This window comes from Equus asinus, chromosome X (genome assembly GCF_041296235.1).
Source record: "Equus asinus isolate D_3611 breed Donkey chromosome X, EquAss-T2T_v2, whole genome shotgun sequence".
Lineage (NCBI taxonomy): Eukaryota > Metazoa > Chordata > Mammalia > Perissodactyla > Equidae > Equus > Equus asinus.
In genome coordinates, this window is record NC_091820.1 from 39174532 (window position 1) to 39193165 (window position 18634).

Below are 18634 nucleotides of genomic sequence, written 5' to 3' on the forward strand. Positions count from 1 at the left end.
ACAAATTCAGGATGGGGCTCCTTAGACTGCATTATGACAGGTTCCTACAGAGAGATCAGGTGGTCCAGGTCAGGGTCAGCACAGGTGTTTCTGTGTAGGTTCAGAGCTGTCTTCATATAGACATTAGGATCGGGTGTTCGTGTCCATATTCAGCAAGAGATTGTTATTAATTGGGCTAAATTATGCTAGCTGCTATAACAAACAAACCCAGAATCTCAGGGGCTTAATAAGTGTTTATTTTTTGTTCATACAAAATCCAATGTGAATTTTTATTACTGCTCATTCATGGACCCAGGCTCTTCTATTTTGTGGCTCTGCTCTCCTCCGAATCCTTGGAGTTCTCACTATTCAGCTGGTAGATAGGGAAAGAGAGAGAGTGGAGGATTGCGTGAGAGGTTTTTATGGGCCAAGCCTGGAAGTGTTGTATGTCACTCCCCACGCTCCATTAGTCAGAACTCTGTCACATGTCCACATTGAACTGTAAGGGAGGTTGGAAAAGCGACTGAGTTCAGGAAGAAAGGGAACAGGTTTGAAGAGCCTATAGTAGTACCTTGCTACAGGATTCTATAGACTCCACAGAGCTATGCTGTCCAATGTGGTAGCCACTAGCCACACGGGGCTGCTGAGCCCTTGAAATGTGGTTAGTCCAACTTGAGATATGCTATAGTTATAGAATATACACTGGATTTCAAAAAATTAGCATGAAAAAAATTTTAAATATCTCAATAATTTTATATTGATTACATATTGAAATGAAATATTTGAATATATTGGGTAAAGTAAACTATATTATTAAAGTTAGTTTCATCTTTTTTTCTCTTTTAATGTGACTACATGAAAATTTAAAATTACACATGTCGCTCGCATTATATTTCTATCAGACGGCACTGCTAGAGAGATTTTTTTTTTAAAGATTGGCACCTGAGCTAACAACTGTTGCCAATCTTTTTTCTGCTTTTTCTCTCCAAATCCCCAGAGCACACAGTTGTGTATTTTTAGTTGTGAGTCCTTTTAATTGTGGCATGTGGGACGCCACCTCAACGTGGCTTGATGAGCGATGCCATGTCCGTACCCAGGATCCGAACCAGCGAAACCCTGGGCCGCTGAAGCAGAGTGCACAAACTTAACCACTCAGCCACCAGTCCGGCCCTGAGAATTCTCTTTAAAGTATTGGGACGGGGTGCTTGTGTAGGTGTAGGGGTTTCCTTATATGGTCAAGTTAGTGTTTCTTGTCTGGGCTCAGGAGAATGGTTCTATTACCTGGTCAGGCTGGTTTGTAGGAAAATATGAGGGTTAGAGACATTGTAGATCGAGAGGGAAGGGTGTGAAGGCGTTTTTTTCTTGTGCAGATTAAGATTACATGTTCCTTTAGAGGCCAGGAGAGTGGTTTTCTGTAGAGGGTCAGGCCAGAGGATCACTCAGGCCAGGTATTTCTGTATAGGATCAGAGCTAGGTTCCTGGAGACAGATCAAGTGACCTGTTAAGGGTTAGGTCAAGGGTGCTTATGCAGGTTCAGGACAGGTGATCATAGTGATTCAGGTTAGGGGTTATTTAACAAGGTCATAGCAGAGGTTCCTATACAGTGCAGGTGTTTCTATGTTGGATGCTTCTCAAGAGTCAAAGGTTCCCATTGAGTGTGAGAGCAGGGTTTTCTGTATCAGCTCAGGACACAGTTTCCTGCTGGGACTCAGAGGGTGGTCCCATGCAGAGTCAGGACAAAGATCCTGTGCAGAGGTAGGACACTGTTACCTTCAGAGATTCAGATTAGCGTTTCTTCTGTTGGGTCAGGACAGTGGCTTCTGGACAGGGCAAGGATGGGGCTTCTGGGACGAGGCCAGGGCAAGGGCTGTCATAGAGAATCACCTCAGGGCTTCCCCTGCAGGGTCAGGAGAGTGTTTCCAGAGAGCAAGGTTAGGAGTTCCTGTAAAAGATTAGGTCATAGATTCCCGTAAATGAGTCAAGTTAAGGATTTCTGTTGAGAGACCAGTCAGGTGTTGCAGTACAGTTGTAGGCAAGGCTTCCCATAGAGGTCAGGGCCATGGAGCTAACACAGGATGAAAGTTGGGAGCCCTGTACTACATCTGGGCAGGGGATCCTGTGCCAGATGAGGCACAGATGCCTGTATAGGATGAGATCAAAGCTTAAAGCAGAGTCAGGACAGATGTCCCTGACACAGGGTCAGGAAAGGGTTTTCTATTTAGGTTCCAGACTGAGGTTTATGTTGAGAGTTGGATCTTGAGCTCCTGTGGACTCCATGGGGTAGGGTGAGATCCAGGGTTTGTTGTGCACAGTCACGTTGGGGGTCATTGTCAACAATGGAGGCAAGAGCTTCTACTCTCAATCAGGGTTCCTAAAGAGACTGAGGACAGGGATTTCTGCAGAAAGAGCCAGGTCAGTGGTTCAGAACTAGATTTTATCATGAGTGAAGTGTTTTTTTTTTAAAGATTTTTTTTATTTTTTCCCTTTTTCTCCCAAGCCCCCCGGTACATAGTTGTATATTCTTCATTGTGGGTCTTTCTAGTTGTGGCATGTGGGACGCTGCCTCAGCGTGGCTTGATGAGCAGTGCCATGTCCGTGCCCAGGATTTGAACCAACGAAACACTGGGCCACCTGCAGCGGAGCGCGCGAACTTAACCACTCAGCCACGGGGCCAGCCCCTGTGAGTGAAGTGTTTTTAAAGTGTTACCTGGAGGACACGGCTCCAGTACAGTGTGAGGACAGAGATGTCCTGTCTGCGGTCAAGACAAAGTTTCTATAGAGAGATTGAGGCTCAGAAGAGGCTCAGGACAGGCATTTCTGTAAGGAGTGGTGCAGGGGCTTCCTTAATGTGAGTTCAGAGATTCCTAACCAGAGTAAGGCCGAGATTCCCATGCCATGGGAGGACAGGGGTTCCTCCTATCCAAGGTGAGGGCTGGTGTTCCTGTCCAGGGTCAGGATGGGTTTTCTGTTGATAATTAGAGAAAGGGTTCCCTTAAGAGTTCCAGCGCTAGGTTCCTATACCAGGCTAGGACAGCTGTTCTTCTAGGGGGCGAGGACCGGGGTTCCTGAACAAGGTGGGGCCAGGCACATTTCCACCCCAGATTCTGAGAGGGGTTCTTGTGCAAGGTGAAGACAAGGGCTCCTACAGGGTGTGGGGGCTGGAGTTCTGTGGGGCAGCCAGGCAGGAGGCTTTCAGAGGGCCGGGGCAGTTCTGGACAATCCCTGTAATGAGCATGGCCTACTGTGATTCTGCAGTGGGCTAGTGTGGCAACTAGCTGAAGGAGTGGTTTTCTGTCGAGGACAGCTGCTTACCCACTACACTCAGGAGGCGTGGGCCTGTAGTCCACATCTCTGGGGCTCTAGGGGAGAAGCAGCCCAATTAAGTATGAGCAAGACTCACTTTGGGGTGGTGCCACCAATCCAAAATCCACTCCTTAAATTCAGTGTGGTCAGGGCAAGTTACTCATCGGTTCTGAGCGTTACTTTTTCATGAGGAAAATGAATATGAATATACTTTCCTCTGCCTTTTTTCCAGGTGTTCATGAACTAAAGCAACTGAAGCCTCCCAGCCATTGCTGACCCACAGTGAGCACCCAGTAAATGGCGCTGCTTGCTGTTGGGAGCTGCTGGGTAGCGTGGAGGCTAAGCTGTGGAGCCTGGCTTGCCCCGTGCCACCAGCTATGAGGCTGAGCCACTTAACCTGTCTGGTTTAGGAGGTCACCTGACTCAGTGCAGGCTCCTCTGTAAGGGTTTGTTCAATGGAAGAACAGATTCTGCTTTAAGGGGAGCAGTTCACCCAGGTAAGTAGGTGTGTTGGGCAGGGAGTTGGCACTGTGGGGAGCTCCCCCACCTACGGGGTCTAAATATCACCCCCAGAGGTTATTTTGTCCTCCTAATCTCCCTCTTTGGTTCTCTACCATTTCCCACAGGGCTACAGGCTGAGCTGGGCTGAGAGAGATAAGAAATGGGTGACAGGAAGGCCCCGGACAGCCCCACAGTCCCGCACTGGCCTTCTGACCTTCTGGACGGCTACTATTCCAGTCCCCCCCTTCCCCCACTTCCTGGCCTGAACTTGTCTTTTGTCCCTTGGAAGAGGGTCCCTAACTTATGCCAACTGAAACTATACGTGTTGACGCCTCCACAAACAAGTTGCACCGAGCTGCTCACATTGTCAGCCACTCAGAGACACCCTGACATGGCACATGCCACATGATATGTGCCCCCACACAGACTTGCATAGAAATACTGCTGTTACCAGGCCCACAAAGACATCCTGACATGCAGACCCTCATGGTCACACTGTTATGCTTCACACACTGTCACAGTTCTTTTTCAACATTCTAGAAATGTTTATGGATCAAATTCTGTGCCCAGCACATATGCTGTCATACTGCCTCACAGATCACCCCAAGTGGCGCACATTCACGCAAACACAACCCCTCACGTTTCCTCAGCACGTGCTGTCACACACACACTTCCACACCCTCTCATACAGTCACCTGTGCCCTGTCCTTCTCAGCCACCTGGTGTCACACACCCCCTCTCACACAACCTCACTCTCACAGTCACAACCAGGCAGTGTGATCAGCCACTCCCACACTGTCTCTCACCAGGATGTGTGGATACACATGCCGTCTCATACAACCTGGATGCTGTCACATGCAGTTTCATGTCTACTGTTACAATCCCACATCATAGCCCACAGTTGTGGAGTGCCAGATATGCCCCATCTCACTCACACAGTCATACATTGCTGCCATACACTCCCTCAAAAAGTCACAGACACTGATACACACCCCACCTACCACTGCTCTTTATTCAGTCCCACACAAACTCACACCCCCAGTTTCAGGACTTCGGTGGTTTTATTTTACAAAAGCTTTGATGGTCCAGGCCAGGGGGTGTCTGGGGCCCAGAAGGTGGGTTGTATAGATTGCTGGCTACAAGAGGAGAGGGACAATACCCCTACCCCGAGGCCATGTTCTGTGCTCTCATGAGCTGAGTGGAGCCACCACAGTGGTGGTGGTGGTGGGAGGCGTGGGGCCTGTGGGGAAGGAGCCTGTGGGTGAACCCAGCAGGGGTCCCGGGAAAGGCATGAGGTGGCTAACAGGCCCTGACAGCACCACGGGGCCGAGGCCTTGGTAGAGATGGGCAGCACTGGGGGGGCCCAGTGTCAAGCCTGAGGCCACCTCCCCACAATTCCCACTGCCGCTGCCCCCAGCCACCACCATGAAGCCGCCAGCTGGTCCTTCAGCTGCTCCTGTACCTCCCAGACTTGACCCCCGTTTCTTTTTCCCTTTTCCAGATGCCTTGCGGTTTCGAGTCTGAATACCATCCTTCCTCATGGTCAGTGGTCGGTTCACCTGCAGAAAGGGAGGCCATGGGTGTTTCCCAACTCCAGACCTTTGCCTCTGTGTCTTGACCAGGGACACCCTCTCCACCCCACTTCTTAAGAATAGGGAATTGGTTCAAGGACTAGGGGAGCATGCCCAGGGTTTGGCACAGGTATTGTCCTAGGGAATCCCAAAGTCGTGAGGCCCTGAGCTTGGGAAAGCCTCCAAGGCTAATAAGAGCTGTCCCCTGTCTAGAGCAGGGGAGTGGAAGTTAGCTGATGGCTGGAGGAGAGGAGGAAGGAGACAGAGATGGAGGAGGGAGACAGGAGCAAGAAGGAGTGATAAGAGAGGGAGTGGAAGGGAGAAAGGAGATGAAGGATTGGAGGAGGAGGGGTGGGGATAGTGGAGGGGGAATGGAGGAGGAGAGCATGAGAATAACAGATGGAGAAGAGAAAAAGGAGAAGAGAGGGAGGGTTACGAGGGGAAGTGAGTTTGGGGTGAAACAGGAGCATGAGGAGGAGGGAAGCATGGTGTGGGACTGGGGAGAAGAGGAGGGGGCAGGGAGCACCTGGTGTAGCTTGTAGTAGAGGCCGCAGGCATTGCACACAGGATCCCCACTGGCATTTCTCCGCCACAGTGTGGTGGTGGTTGTCTGGCAGTTGGTGCACTGGGTACCTGCCCGTTTGCTAACAATCTGAGGGAAGAGAGAACGTGGGGATCAGTGCACTGAGGGGTAGAGGGCCAAGAGGTGAGGGTCAGCTTGAAGGCAGGGCTTCCTCTACAGGGCGGGGACTGTGGGTTCTGTATGGGATGAGGACAGGGCCTCCTGGCTGGGATAAGGGTTTTTGGTATTGTGTGGAGGACTACATCAGTGGTTCCCAACTTTGGCCAAACCTTGGAATCACTTGGGGAGTTAAAAATAATGCTGATGCCCAGGCAGCACCCCAGAGCTATTAAATCAATACATCTAGGATAGGGCCCCAGGCCCCAGAGGTTTTGAAGTCATCCCAGTGTGAAGCTGAGGATGAAAACTGCGGTGCAGGGAGGGGATGTGGTTCCTGCTTGCAGCCTATAAGGGCAGGTTGAGGATAGGCATTCCTGTACAAAGCTGGGTTCCTGTATGGATGGGGAAGGGGTGGTGGGAGTTCTTGTAGAGCATGAAGACAGGGCTTCTGTATGCTATGAGGACAGGGATCCCTGTGCAGAGTGAGAACAGCAGGTCCTGGGTAAGGGGAGGCAGGTCTGGGGTCTTACCAGGCGCTTCTTGGGCCGGATGAGGGGCCTGTTCTGCCCATTCATCTTGTGATAGAGGCCACAGGCGTTGCACAGGTAGTGGCCTGTCCTGTCCCGCCGCCAGAGTGGAGTGGCTGTGGCTCCGCAGTTCACACACTCCCTGGCCTCTGGTGGGGTGGAGAGAGGTGAAGGGGGAGCCAGGCTCAGCTCAGCTTTGTCTTGGACTCCCCCTTCCCCCACCTCAACCTCCCTGTCCCTTTTTGAGGACCTCACCACAGGGGGCCAGGGGCAGGGTTCCACGAAGTTTGGGGGAGGGATAGGCCGCTGGATTGAGGGGGCTCCCAGTGGGAGAAAAGAAGGTACTGGAAAAGTCAGGGCCTCCATAGGCACTGCTGGAAACAGGGATTGATGAAGGCAGTGCAGGCCCCAGCGTCAAGAGGTCCGGACTCAGCCGCTCTGTCTTTAAGGTCTCCAGGAAGCTGCTGCCACCTTTCCCATCTGGATCTTCTGGAGCCTGGGGTGGGGAGTCCTCACGGGTAGGGCACACAGTCGAGGCAGGGTAGAGCCCGGTCTTGCCATAGGCCCAGCTGGCGTAGGGTGAGCCCCCTGGGATCCCCTCCATACAGTTGAGCAATGGGTAGACCTGAAAGACTATTGGGGGGTGGGTATGGGAGGGAAGGAGGAAAAAAGAGAACAGTCTAAAGCCATTCTGCTTTCAGGGTGCTGTGGTGCCCAACAGCCCCAACACAGTGGCCAAGTTTCTAGAACAAGTGACTAGAACAGCTGCTGGCCATTGGGTGACTCTTGGATCCTGAGCCCCACTGGTCACTTGGGCAACTCCAGTAACCTACACCCATTTCCAAATGGGCTTTGAGGATGACTGTTGGGATTTGGAGCCTGATGGATCACTTGACAACTAGGGCTACCACCACCTTCTTCCAACGTTGCTTCCCAATATGGCTACCCCAATACGGCAGGTTGAGGAGCTTTGGCTTTCCCAGGTCTAGACTTAACTAGGGGAAGTGGTCAGCACAGCCATGTGAAGGCTTCCAGCTATTTTCAAGATGACCTCCTAGTGGGATTCTGCCCTAGCTAAGGGTCTCCATGGCAACCCCAACAGCATGGAGCTGGTGCTAAGACAGCCACCCAGAGGAGTTACCTGGGGAGTGTCTGTAGGCCTCAGCATCCCTGTAGTAGGCCAGTGCGGCAGCTGCAGCCGTGGCGGTGCTGGGGGCAGTGGAGGAGGCTGCTGCATCCAAGCCCTCAGGCCCAGAAGGGAAGAAGACCCCCGACTCTGGTGGCGAGGACACCAGGGCAGGGTCCACAAACTGGGGCAAGGGCTCAGAGGTCCCCAGGGCCCCCAGGCTAGAGAACTCCATGGGGCCTCTGGGGTTTGACCTGTGAGGACAGGAGGGGTACTCAGACACAGAAACCCTCCTCTGCTCCCCTCTCCACTCCCCTCCTCTTCCCTCCTTTCTCCCTACTCCTGCTCCGTCCCTCAGTCTCCATGTCTCTCCTTTCCACCTCCCTAGTAGCCTCCTCCTCCTTCTCTCCTCTCCCCTCCTCTTTCTCTCTCTCCTCCCTTCCCACTCCTTCATCCTTCCCTCATTTTCCTCTCCCTCCTCTCACTCTCCATCCTCCCCCTCCTTCCTTCTTCTCCACCCTCCTCCCCTTCTTGCCCCATTTGTCTTTCTTCTCCTCCCTGCCTCCTCTTCCTTCTCCCTTCCATCTCTTCCTTCTCTCACTCAACTTCCCTTCTATCTCCTCCTCTCCTCTTCCCCCTATTCTTCCTCTTTCCACTCCCCCTTCGTCCCCCTTCCCTCCCTCCTCCCTCTTCTTCCCCTCCTCCTCTTCCTCTCCCATTCCCCTTCCTCCTCTCTCCCTGGTCCCCCTTCTGCTCCTCTCCCCTCTTCTTTTCTCAGCCACATTCTCTCCCTCTTCCCTTTTCTATATCTCCTCCTCCACTCCTCTTTCCTCCCCATCCTCCTCTTCTCTTCTCCTCTCATCTTTTCCCCTTCCCTCTTCTCTCCCCTCCTCCTTTTTCTTCATCCTCCTCTCCCTCCCTTTCTGCTCATCTCTTTCTCCCTCTCCTCATTTTCTCTTTTTCTCCACCACTTCCTCCTCTTCTCCTCCTGCCCCATCCCCCCTCCCTGCTCCCTCTAGAGGAGTCTGAGGGGCTGGGCTGGAGTGCAGAACCAGAGTCCCTTGAACCCGTTAGTCACCCCTCAGGACCTTGGGGTTCACCCTCCTGTGTGCTCCCCAACTTCATCCCTATCTGTTGCATCTTGACTTCTGACTCTAAGAAACCCCATGGTTTCCGGCTTGACTCACCCCCCCCCATTGGGTCTGCAGACAGAGGGCCCCCTCAGTTCCTCTCTGCTCCCTGGCGGGGGCGGGGGGGGGGGGGAGGTCAGTACCTCTCACTGCTTATCTCTGCCATCCCCGCCCAACTTTTGAAATCACCCGAAGGCCACTGGCTTCCTCTGAGGAGGGGGACAGGTGGGAGATGTTCCCTCTACCCACACCCTCTCCCGTGGGGAGGTCTGCCATACTTCTGCTTTTGGGTTCCTTCAGTCCCCACCATCCCCAGGCCTCAGTTTCCCCATTTGCCAGATAGGAGGTAGTGACAGGCCGAGCTCACACCTATGAGATGGCAGCTTGGTCTCTGCCCTTTTGCCTCTGTTCTTCCCTGTGTGTGTCTTTGTCTCTACCTCTCTGTCTCCCTGCGTCTCTTTTTCCCTGACACTCTTTTTTCTGAAGTCTGGCTCTCTGTATTTCTCTCTCATTTTTCTATGCTACCATGATGTATCTTGCCCTCTCTTTATGTGCTTTTTTGAATGTCTAATTTGTTTCCCCTCCATTTCTCTGTCTTTCCATGTCTGTCTCTTTGATTATCTCTCTCTGTATTTATCTCTCTTTTTTTCTCTTTCTGTTTCTCTTCTCTCTCCCTCTCTACTTATATCTCTCTGAACATCTCTACATCTCTCCCACTCTGTCTCTTTCTGCTTGTTTGTCTCTTCCCTCTCTCTTTCTCTGGGCACTCTGGCCTTATTTCCATGTCTCTCTTACTATTCCCATATCCCTGACCATACCCCACTGCACACAGTCCTGGATAAGGAGCCAGGAAACCTACCCCTGCCCCTGACTTGCCCTGTGAATCTGAAGGCCTCAGTTTCCTTGTCTGTAGAGTTGAGTGACAGAGATAGAGTAGAAAGCCATCTTCAAACCTACCTTTCCATCTCTTCCCGCTCTGTCTCTCCATGATTCTTTCTGTCTGTGAGTATCTCTCTCTCTGTGTTCCTGTCTCATTCTCCTTTTCTCTCCCTGGGTCTCCCTCTCTCTCCTGTTTCTCTTACTCTTTCTTTGAGTTGCTTTCTGTTTCTCCTTTCTCTCTCTTCATGTCTCTGTCTCTTTTTCTCCCCCGCTCTCTCTGTCTCCCTGTGTGTGTCCTGCTCTTTTTGTTTCTATCACCTCTCTTCCTTTACCCCCTCATCCTTACCTCACTCCCCATAATCTCCCTCCAGCCCCACTGCACCCCCGAGCTCCTGTCCCTGCACCTCACACCTTGCTGGGTCTGGGGCTGACCACCCCTCCCATGGCAGGGACCCAGCCCCCCCACCCCCAGTTATCACTCTCCGGACAGAGATAAAGTTTATCTCGAGGCTGGGGGATATGAAAGCTTCTTATCAGCTGCCCCACTAGAGTAAGTGCTGCCCCAACGGCGGCAAGCAGCAGGCTGGCACCCTCAACTCTCCCTCGACCCAGCCCCTCACCCCAGGTAACATCCCTATCCCAGCCCTCAAGGGAGGGTCCCTCAGGACCGATGGGAGCAGAGATCGGGTCTGGGGGCAGATGGGTCTCAGAAAGGTTTGAGGTAGAGTTTGAGGGCCAGCTAGGGGGTTGAAAAGTCAGGAAGGGGTTTGGGGTATAGCTATGGAGTTTGGGGGAAGCAGATATGGGGTTTAAGGAGCAGAGACAACCTTGAAAGGTCATATTTTGGGATCAAAAATAGGTTAGGTAAGCAGAGACAAGGTTGGGGATCAGAGATAAAGTTGAGAAGTTAAAGATGTAGTTTGGGGCTCAGAGATGGATTCTGAAGGTCGTGGCAAATTTTGGGGGTCTAAGGGTTTTGCTGGAGCAGAGATGGAGTTTAGGGGTCAAAGATGGATTTGGACAGGCAGAAATGTGTCTGATGATTAGAGATGGGTTATGAGAACACAGGAGGAGTTTGAGAACCGAGATGGAGGGGAGAAATATTTGGGGCTAGAGAAGAGATTTGGGGGACAGAGACATATTTTGGAGCTGAGATGGGGTTTAGGGAAGGCAGACATGAGGATTCATTTGGCAGAATGATATGGAGGAGTAGACTTGGCGTTTGGAGTGACAGACATTTTGGTGCACAGACAAGGAGTTGAGGGAGAGAAATGGTTTGGGGGGGTCAGAGAGAAGTCACAGGGAACAAATATGGGTTTGAGAGGCAGAGAGGGGGTAAGAGGATGGAGCTAGAGTTTGGCAGGCCAGAGACTGGTTTCGGGGGTCAGAGAGAGAATTTGGGGCAGAGATAAAGATGTGGAACAGACAAGGGCTTGGGGAGCAGACAGGTGTGAGGGAGCAAAAATGAGCTTTTGGAGAGAACTTGGAAACAGACAACTTCAGATGAGTGAGAGTCAGATTCGGGGCAAAGATAGGATTTGGGGGGATGAAGGCATGTTTAGGGGGCAGAGATGGGGTATGGGGAGCAGAGTTAAGGGATCCGGGGAACGTAGATATCTTGGAAGGAGTTGATGGGAGTCAGAGCGGAGAGAGGTGGGGTTTAGGGGGTATATTTGGGCTAGAGATGAGGGTTAGAAAGACAGAGATGGTCTGGAGGAGCTGTCAAGGAATTCAGGGGTGGTAGACACTTTGGAGACCAAAGGTGGGTTGGGGAGCTGGAGCAGGCCAGGGGAGTAGCCTTAAGATAAGGGGCAGTAGGCCCAGAGTTTGCCTTGCTGGGGACTCTTGGGGAGCTGAGACTGACCTGGGCTGGTTGGTGCGGAGGGTTCAGCTGCTTTAGGGATGTGGCGAGCTCAGTGTGATCCCAGGGGGTGTCCTGGCTGGCCTTGGCCTTTGAGGCTCCCTTCCTCCTTCCCTCCCTCCCTCCCCTCTCCCTCCTCCCTCCTCCCCAGGGAGTGGCTGGTGCCCCAGTGGGTGGGGCGGGCTAGGGGAGGGGGCGGGCCCCCTGCTGGTGGGGCACCTCTTGGGCAGTGGGGAGCCTTTCTCCCACCCACCTGCCCACACTGTGGATTCTTGGACCCTGTTTGACTTGGGCTCCTGTGGACTTCAGTGTCCAACCAAACAAAATGGGCTGAGGCCAAGCTAAAATGAAAATAGCATATATGATTTCATGACTCCGCTGGGCTATTCAGTGAGTGCTTGTAAAGCCCCTACTGTGTGCTGGGCCAGGTGCAGGGTGCAGGCTGGGCTCTTATGTATTTGAGTCTTTCTGGCCACAGGGAGAGGAGGGATGTGACTATACCCATTTTGCAGGTGAGAAGAATGAGGCTCAAAGAAGTTCGGTGAGATTTGAACTAGAGCCCATGGGACATCTTGACGACCCAGGCTCAGCCCCAGGGCCAGGCCAGGGCTGGCGCGAAAAGGCAGGGGCACAGTCACTCAGCACCCCACTGGGGCTTACGCCAGCTCCGGCCTGCCCTGGGGCAGCAGATAAGTCTTATCAGATGGAGGCCACGGTGGCTGTTGGCTCCGCGGTAACTGGCTGTCTTGGGATGGGGGGCGGGGCTGGGGGGCACCCAGGGACAGTGGCCTCAACTTCTTGCCCGCCATGCTTCTTTGGAGGCGGGAAACAGATGGGACCGGGGGTTGGTTCCTCTGTGGGTCCTTGAGGAGTGGGATAGAGTCAGGGAAGGGAAGGAGAATTGAAGGGATAGAGAAGGGAGAGAGGCAGAGAGACAGACAGAAACAGAGATAGATGGAAATGGAGAGATACAAAGAGATAAACAGAGACAGAAAGAGACACAGAGCTGGAAGGAGGCAGAGGGCACAGAAAGAAAAGAGAGACACAGTTAAAGACAGATACAGAGAGAGGCAAAGAGAATGGAGACAGACGGAGATGGACAGAAGGGGAAAGATAAAGCCTGAAAATGACAGAAGCCAAGGACAGGTGTGGAGAAACTGAGGAGGGAAACAAAGATGATGTTGTAGAGAGGGGGACAGAGACAGATATTCAGAGTCCAAGAGGAAGTCCATGAGACCCCAGGTGGGAGGTGGTGCTGGGGTGGGTGGAATGGGGGGGTTTGGATTGATGTGGACCCATGTGGCCTGTGGCTCTGCCCTCAACCTGCTGAGAGGGACCTCCAGAGAGTTGCTGGGCCTCTGCACCTCAGTCCCCACCTTCTTTCCCTGTCCTGCCTCCCCCGCATAGTAACAACAGTGACAACAACCAGTGTCTGATGCTGCCATAGACCATACCAGGCCTGTTCTGAGCACTTTCTCTGTGTGAAATCATTGGACGTACACGCACACAGAAGGTGTCCAACTTGGGATCCCATAAGGCAGGTGTAAGACTACCCAGTCTTGGCCCCAGGACTCCCTGGGATAGGGAGCTCTCCTGACCACCCATTCTACAGATGGGAAGACAGAGACCCACCAAGGGCAGAGGGCCAGGATGAGGCCCTGAGTCAGTGGAGTCTGCTCACCCACGGACCCACTCCAGAGGGAGTTTACCATCCTCCTCTTACCCTCCTTGGGCCTCAGTGTCCTTATATACAAAATGGGAGATTTGAGGAGGGAAGAGAGCAAGGCCATGACTTTGCAATTATTGAGCTCCTGCTGTGTGCCACACCCACTGCCAAGCTCTCATCAGTAAGAACAAGGACAAAGACTTCCAACTTCAGTGGCAGTGGTTTCAGGACATCCACTCTGGAGCTAGCCCACCCTCATTTATAGACCGCCCTAACCACCCTGTGACCATGTGGCTTTGGGCAAGTTACATTCCCCTCTGGACCTCAGTTCCTCATCTGTAAAGTTGGGGTAATAATAGTGGCTACTCCATAGGGTGATTGGGGTGACTAAATGAGATTTAATCCAGTAAGTGATTTTAACTCACTTGAATCTGAAATCTCAATAAATGTTATGTATTGTTATTTATTTACTGAGTGCCTACTGTATACGAGGGCTAGTACTGGCCCTTTTTTACTAGCACTACTACTAATTCTAGTACTAATGCTTATAACATGCTGACACCAACACCAATACTAAGTCTAGGTACTAATACTAATATTAGTTCTAATATTATTAGATACTAGCACCAATATAATTTTAATAGTGATAGTCATGCTAATAACTAATTCTAATCTAACACCAGAACTATTATTAATAGTGATACCAATTCTAAAACTAAGAATTGTTCATTGAATTCTGTCAACAACAATAATGATGACAGTGCTGATACTAATTCTGATACTGATACTTTAACCAGCACTAATATTACATTAGTAGCAACAGCAGCATTGTTTGCTGAGCCACCCCAGGCACTGTGCTAAGTGCTCTCCATGCGTGATTTTATCCCATTCTCACCAGGTCCTTGTGATGTAAGTGTGCATAATTGCCCCCATCTCCCAGGCTGGGTGTAGGCGCAGAGAAATGAAGATGTTCGTCCAAGGCCCTGGGTTCTTGTCTCAGCTCTGACACTGATTTGCTGCGTGATTCCTAGGCAAGCCACCCTCTGAACCTTGGTTTCTTTGCCTGGAAAATGGGTACAAGCACAGAACCTACATCGAATGTTGTTGAGCAGCCACTGAACACAGGGCGTGCCTGGCACACCATAAATGGTGAACTCTGTAATGGTAACCCTCCTCATTGTTATTATTAGAAACCACGGGTGCAATGTCGGAGCGAGGTAGAGAAATCTGTCCTCCTCTGCAAGGGCAGGCTGGAGGCATATCTCAGACAAGGGTTTGGCCGCTGGACTCACAGGCCATTTCTTCATAACTAGAGCAGAGAGAGGGCTCAGGAAGGGAAGTAAAGAGTGGAGGGGGAGTGGGGGCCTCAGAACCCTGCCTCCATCAAGAGCCAAAACCCTGAGGCTCTGAGGCCAGGCCTCACCCCATTCCCTCCCCCATCCCGGTGGAGGGGGCACAGGCCCAGAAGTCTGCGGCGACAGTTCAGCCAGCAGGGAGGCAGCTGGGAGTGGGCAGATAAGGGAATCGGCGGGGCCAGGCCAGGCTTTGGGGGAGACCGACGAGGGCACGGGAGGGGTGGGGGTGGGGTGTCTGGGTCAGCGTCCTCTCTGTCAGGCCTCCATTTGAGACTCAGCCCCGACAGTCCTCTCTTCCGGGAAGCCTTCCCTGACTGGTTCCCTCCCTCCCAGCATCTTCTGGTGTTCCAGAGCTTGGTCCAAGCCCATGGTATTTGGACTGTTTGTGCCTGTACCAGACTATGGAGTCCACCAGGTCTGGGAAGGAGCCCGAGTTCCCTCAGTGTCAATAGCCCTGAGAGAAACGTCCACCAAACCCGGCTAAGGAGTCAAACATGTGCCTCAGAACCAAATTGTTTTGTTTTTTAAAAGAAAAGTATAAAGGATACTATGATGAGTATTCCCCTTTGTCAAAACACATATTTTGCCTTATTTACTTCAGATTCTTTTTAAAAGAAATGTAATATTACAGGTACAGTTGTAGTCCTTGCACCAATTCCATTCCCTTCTCTCTTTCCACTACCTTGAGTTTGGTGTTTATCTTTTTCATGAGTATTTTTATTTCATTGCTACATATATGTGTACCCACAAACAACACATGATACTGGGGGTTTTGGACCTGTTTTTGAATTTAATATAAATGGAATCATATAGTGTATGCCTCTTTTGTTCCACATACAGTCTGTGATATTCAACCAGGTTGTTGTGTGTTCAATAGTTCATCCTTTTTTTATTGAGATGTAATTCACATACCATAAAATTTGCCTTTTTAAAGTGTACATTTCAGTGGTTACTCTATTCACAAGGTTGTGCAACCATCACCACTATCCAATTCCAGAACATTTTCATTGCCCCAAAAAGAAGCCCTGTACCCATTAATAGTCAGTCCCCATTGCATTTCTGCCTCCCCCAAATCCCTGGCAACTGCTAATCTACTTTCTGTCTCATAGATTTGGCTATTCTGGACATTTCATATAAATGGAGTCATACAATACGTGGCCTTTTGTGACTGGCTTCTTCCACTTTACATAAAGTTTTCAAGGTTTATTCATGTTGTAGCATGGATCTAAGTACTTCATTCCTTTTTATGGCTGAATAATATTCCAGTGTATGAACATTCTACATTATGCTTGTCCATCCATTCGATTAATGAACATTTTTGGCTATCATGAATAATGCTGCTATGAACATTCATGTAAAAGTTTTTATGTGGACCTATGTTTTCAGTTCTCTTGGATATATATTTAGAAATGGAATTGTGGGGTCATATGGTAATTCTGTGTTTAACTTTTTGAGGAACTGCAAAAGTGTTCTCCACAGCAGCTGTATAAGCCTTCCAATTTATGCACATTCTCTCCAACACTTGATGTTGTCCCTCTTTTCGATTCTAGCCATCCTAGTGGGTGTGATGTGGTGTCTCATTGTGGTTTTGATCTGCATTCCCCTAATGACTGCTAATGTTGAACATCTTTTCATGTGCTTTTGTGGCCATTTGTATATCTTCTTTAGAGAAATGTCTATTCAAATCCTTTACCCTTTTTTGATTCCCTTATTTGTGTTTTTATTGTTGTAAGAGTTCTTCATATATTCGCTATGCTAGACTTGTATAGATATGTGATTTGCGAATTTTTTCTCCTATTTGTGAGCTGTCTCTTCATTTTCTTGAGAATGTCTTTTAAAGCGCAAAAGCTTTTAGTTTTGATGAAGTCCAATTTATCTTTTTTTTTATTTGTTTGCTTATGTTTTAGATGTCATATCTAAGAAACCATTGCCTCATCCAAGGTCATGAAGATTTCTGCCTATATTTTCTACTGAAAGTTTTATTGTTTTAGCTCTTACATTTAGGTCTTTGATTCATTTTGAGTTAACTTTTGTATATGGTATGAAGTAGAGGTTCAATTTAATTCTTTTGCGTGTGTATATCCAGCTGTCTCAGCACCATTTATTGAAAAGACTGTTCTTTCCCCCATTGAATTGTCTTGGCACACTTGTCAAAAATCAACTGCCCATAATGTATGGGTTTATTTCTGGACTCTCAATTCTATTCCATTGATCTGTATATCTGTTTTTATGCCAGTACCACACAGTCTTGATTACTGTAGCTATGTTGTAAGTTTTTAAATTGAGAAGTATGAGTCCTCCAACTCTGTATTTCTTTTTCAAGATTGTTGTAACTATTCTGGGTCCCTAGAATTTCCATATGAATTTTAGGAACAGTTTGTCCATTTCTGAAAAGAAGCAAGCTAGGATTCTGATAAAGATTGCATTAAATCTGTAGATCAATGTGGAGAATATTGACATCTTGACACCATAAAGTCTTCAATCCATGAACATGTGATGTCTTTTCATTTATTTAGATCTTTAATTTCTTTGAACAATGTTTTGTAGTTTTCAGTGTACAAGTCTTGCCCATCTTTTGTTAAATTTATTACTAAGTACTTTTTTTGATGCTATTATAAGTGGAATTTTTTCTTTCATGTTTGGGTTTTTCATTGTTAGTGTATAGAAATACAGTTAGGTTTTCTATGATCTTGTATCTTGAAGCCTTGCTGAGCTTATACAAATTACTTTGTTGTGGGTTCCTTAAAGTTTTCTGTGTACAAGATCATGTCATCTGCAAATAGAAATAGTTTTACTTCTTTCTTTCCAATATGGATGCCTTTTATTTTTTTTCTTGCCTACGTACACTGGCTAGAACCTCCAGTACAATATTGAATAGAAGTGGTGAGAGGGGACATCCTTGACTTGTTCCTGATCTTTGAGAGAAAGTTTTCAGTCTTTCACCATTAAATATGATGTTAGCTGTAGATTTTTGTAGTTGCCCTTTATCAGGTTGAGGAAGTTCTCTTCTATTCCTAGTTCGTTGTGTGTTTTTATCAGGAAAGGCTGTTGAATTTTGTCAAATGCTTTCTCTGCATCTTTTGAGAAGGTCATGTGATTTTTGTCCTTTGTTTCATTAATATGGTATGTTACGTTGATTGATTTTTGTACGTTGAGCCAATCTTGCAATCTTAGAATAAATTCCACTTGGTCATGGCATATAATCCTTTTATATGTTGCTGAATTCTATTTACTAGTATTTCGTTGAAGATTTTTGCATCTATATTCATAAGAGATATCGGTCTGTAGTTTTCTTTTGTTGTAATGTCTTTGGTTTTGATGTCAAGCAGTGCTGGCCTCATAAATTCATTCCTTTTATTGTTGAGTAGTATTCCATGTAATGGATATACTATAGTTTGTTTAACCATTTATCTGTTGATGGACATTTGGGTTATTTCCAGTCTTTTCCCTATTATAGCAAAACTGCAATTTACAAATTCATATTCTTCTCTCTGTGCACCTACATGAAAGAGTTTCTCTGGGGGCAGGGGATATCAGTCCATCTACCTATCTATCTACCCATCCACCCATCTGTCCATCCACCCATCCACCTACCCATTCATTCATCCACCCATCTGCTGCCCTCTCTTCCTCCCTCCCTCCCTCCCTTCCTTCCTTCCTTGCTTCCTTCCTTCCTCCCTTCCTTCCTCCCTCCCTCCCTCCCTTCCTCCCTCCCTTCCTTCTTTCTGTAAATCATTTATCTCCAGGCATATAACATCTGGGCCCAAGGCAAGCTCTTTTAAAAATAAGCAGAAAACCTGCTACAGCTTTTGGCAAAGCCTTTCACATGCTGAAACTCACATCCTTACACATCCTCTATTCCCAGCATTTTGGGGGCTCCCTGGGGTTCACTCAGAGGGAATGGCTGAACTACCATCTGGAGACCGTTTAGAGACAGCGTCCGCAAGACTAGGGGCTCCATCACCTCAAAGAGACTCTCACACATGCTCCTTCATCCATCACTCATTCACTCAGGAAGCTGTACCCTTCTCTCCCTCTTTGCCTGCCTCATTTG

The 18634-nt window shown here is 49.1% G+C and overlaps 1 protein-coding gene across 1 annotated transcript; it reads right to left on the reverse strand.

Annotated features, from left to right (window-relative positions):
• Positions 1–4824: 4824 nt before the first annotated feature.
• GATA1 (GATA binding protein 1) lies at positions 4825–11666 on the reverse strand. Its single transcript, XM_044763664.2, has 6 exons — positions 11563–11666; positions 7705–7943; positions 6819–7196; positions 6567–6712; positions 5881–6006; positions 4825–5342 (listed from the first exon to the last, which is right to left on the reverse strand). Exons 2-6 carry the CDS (start codon positions 7922–7924, stop codon positions 4971–4973), a joined length of 1242 nt encoding a protein of 413 aa, XP_044619599.1. The 5' UTR covers positions 7925–7943; positions 11563–11666; the 3' UTR covers positions 4825–4970.
• Positions 11667–18634: the final 6968 nt, after the last annotated feature.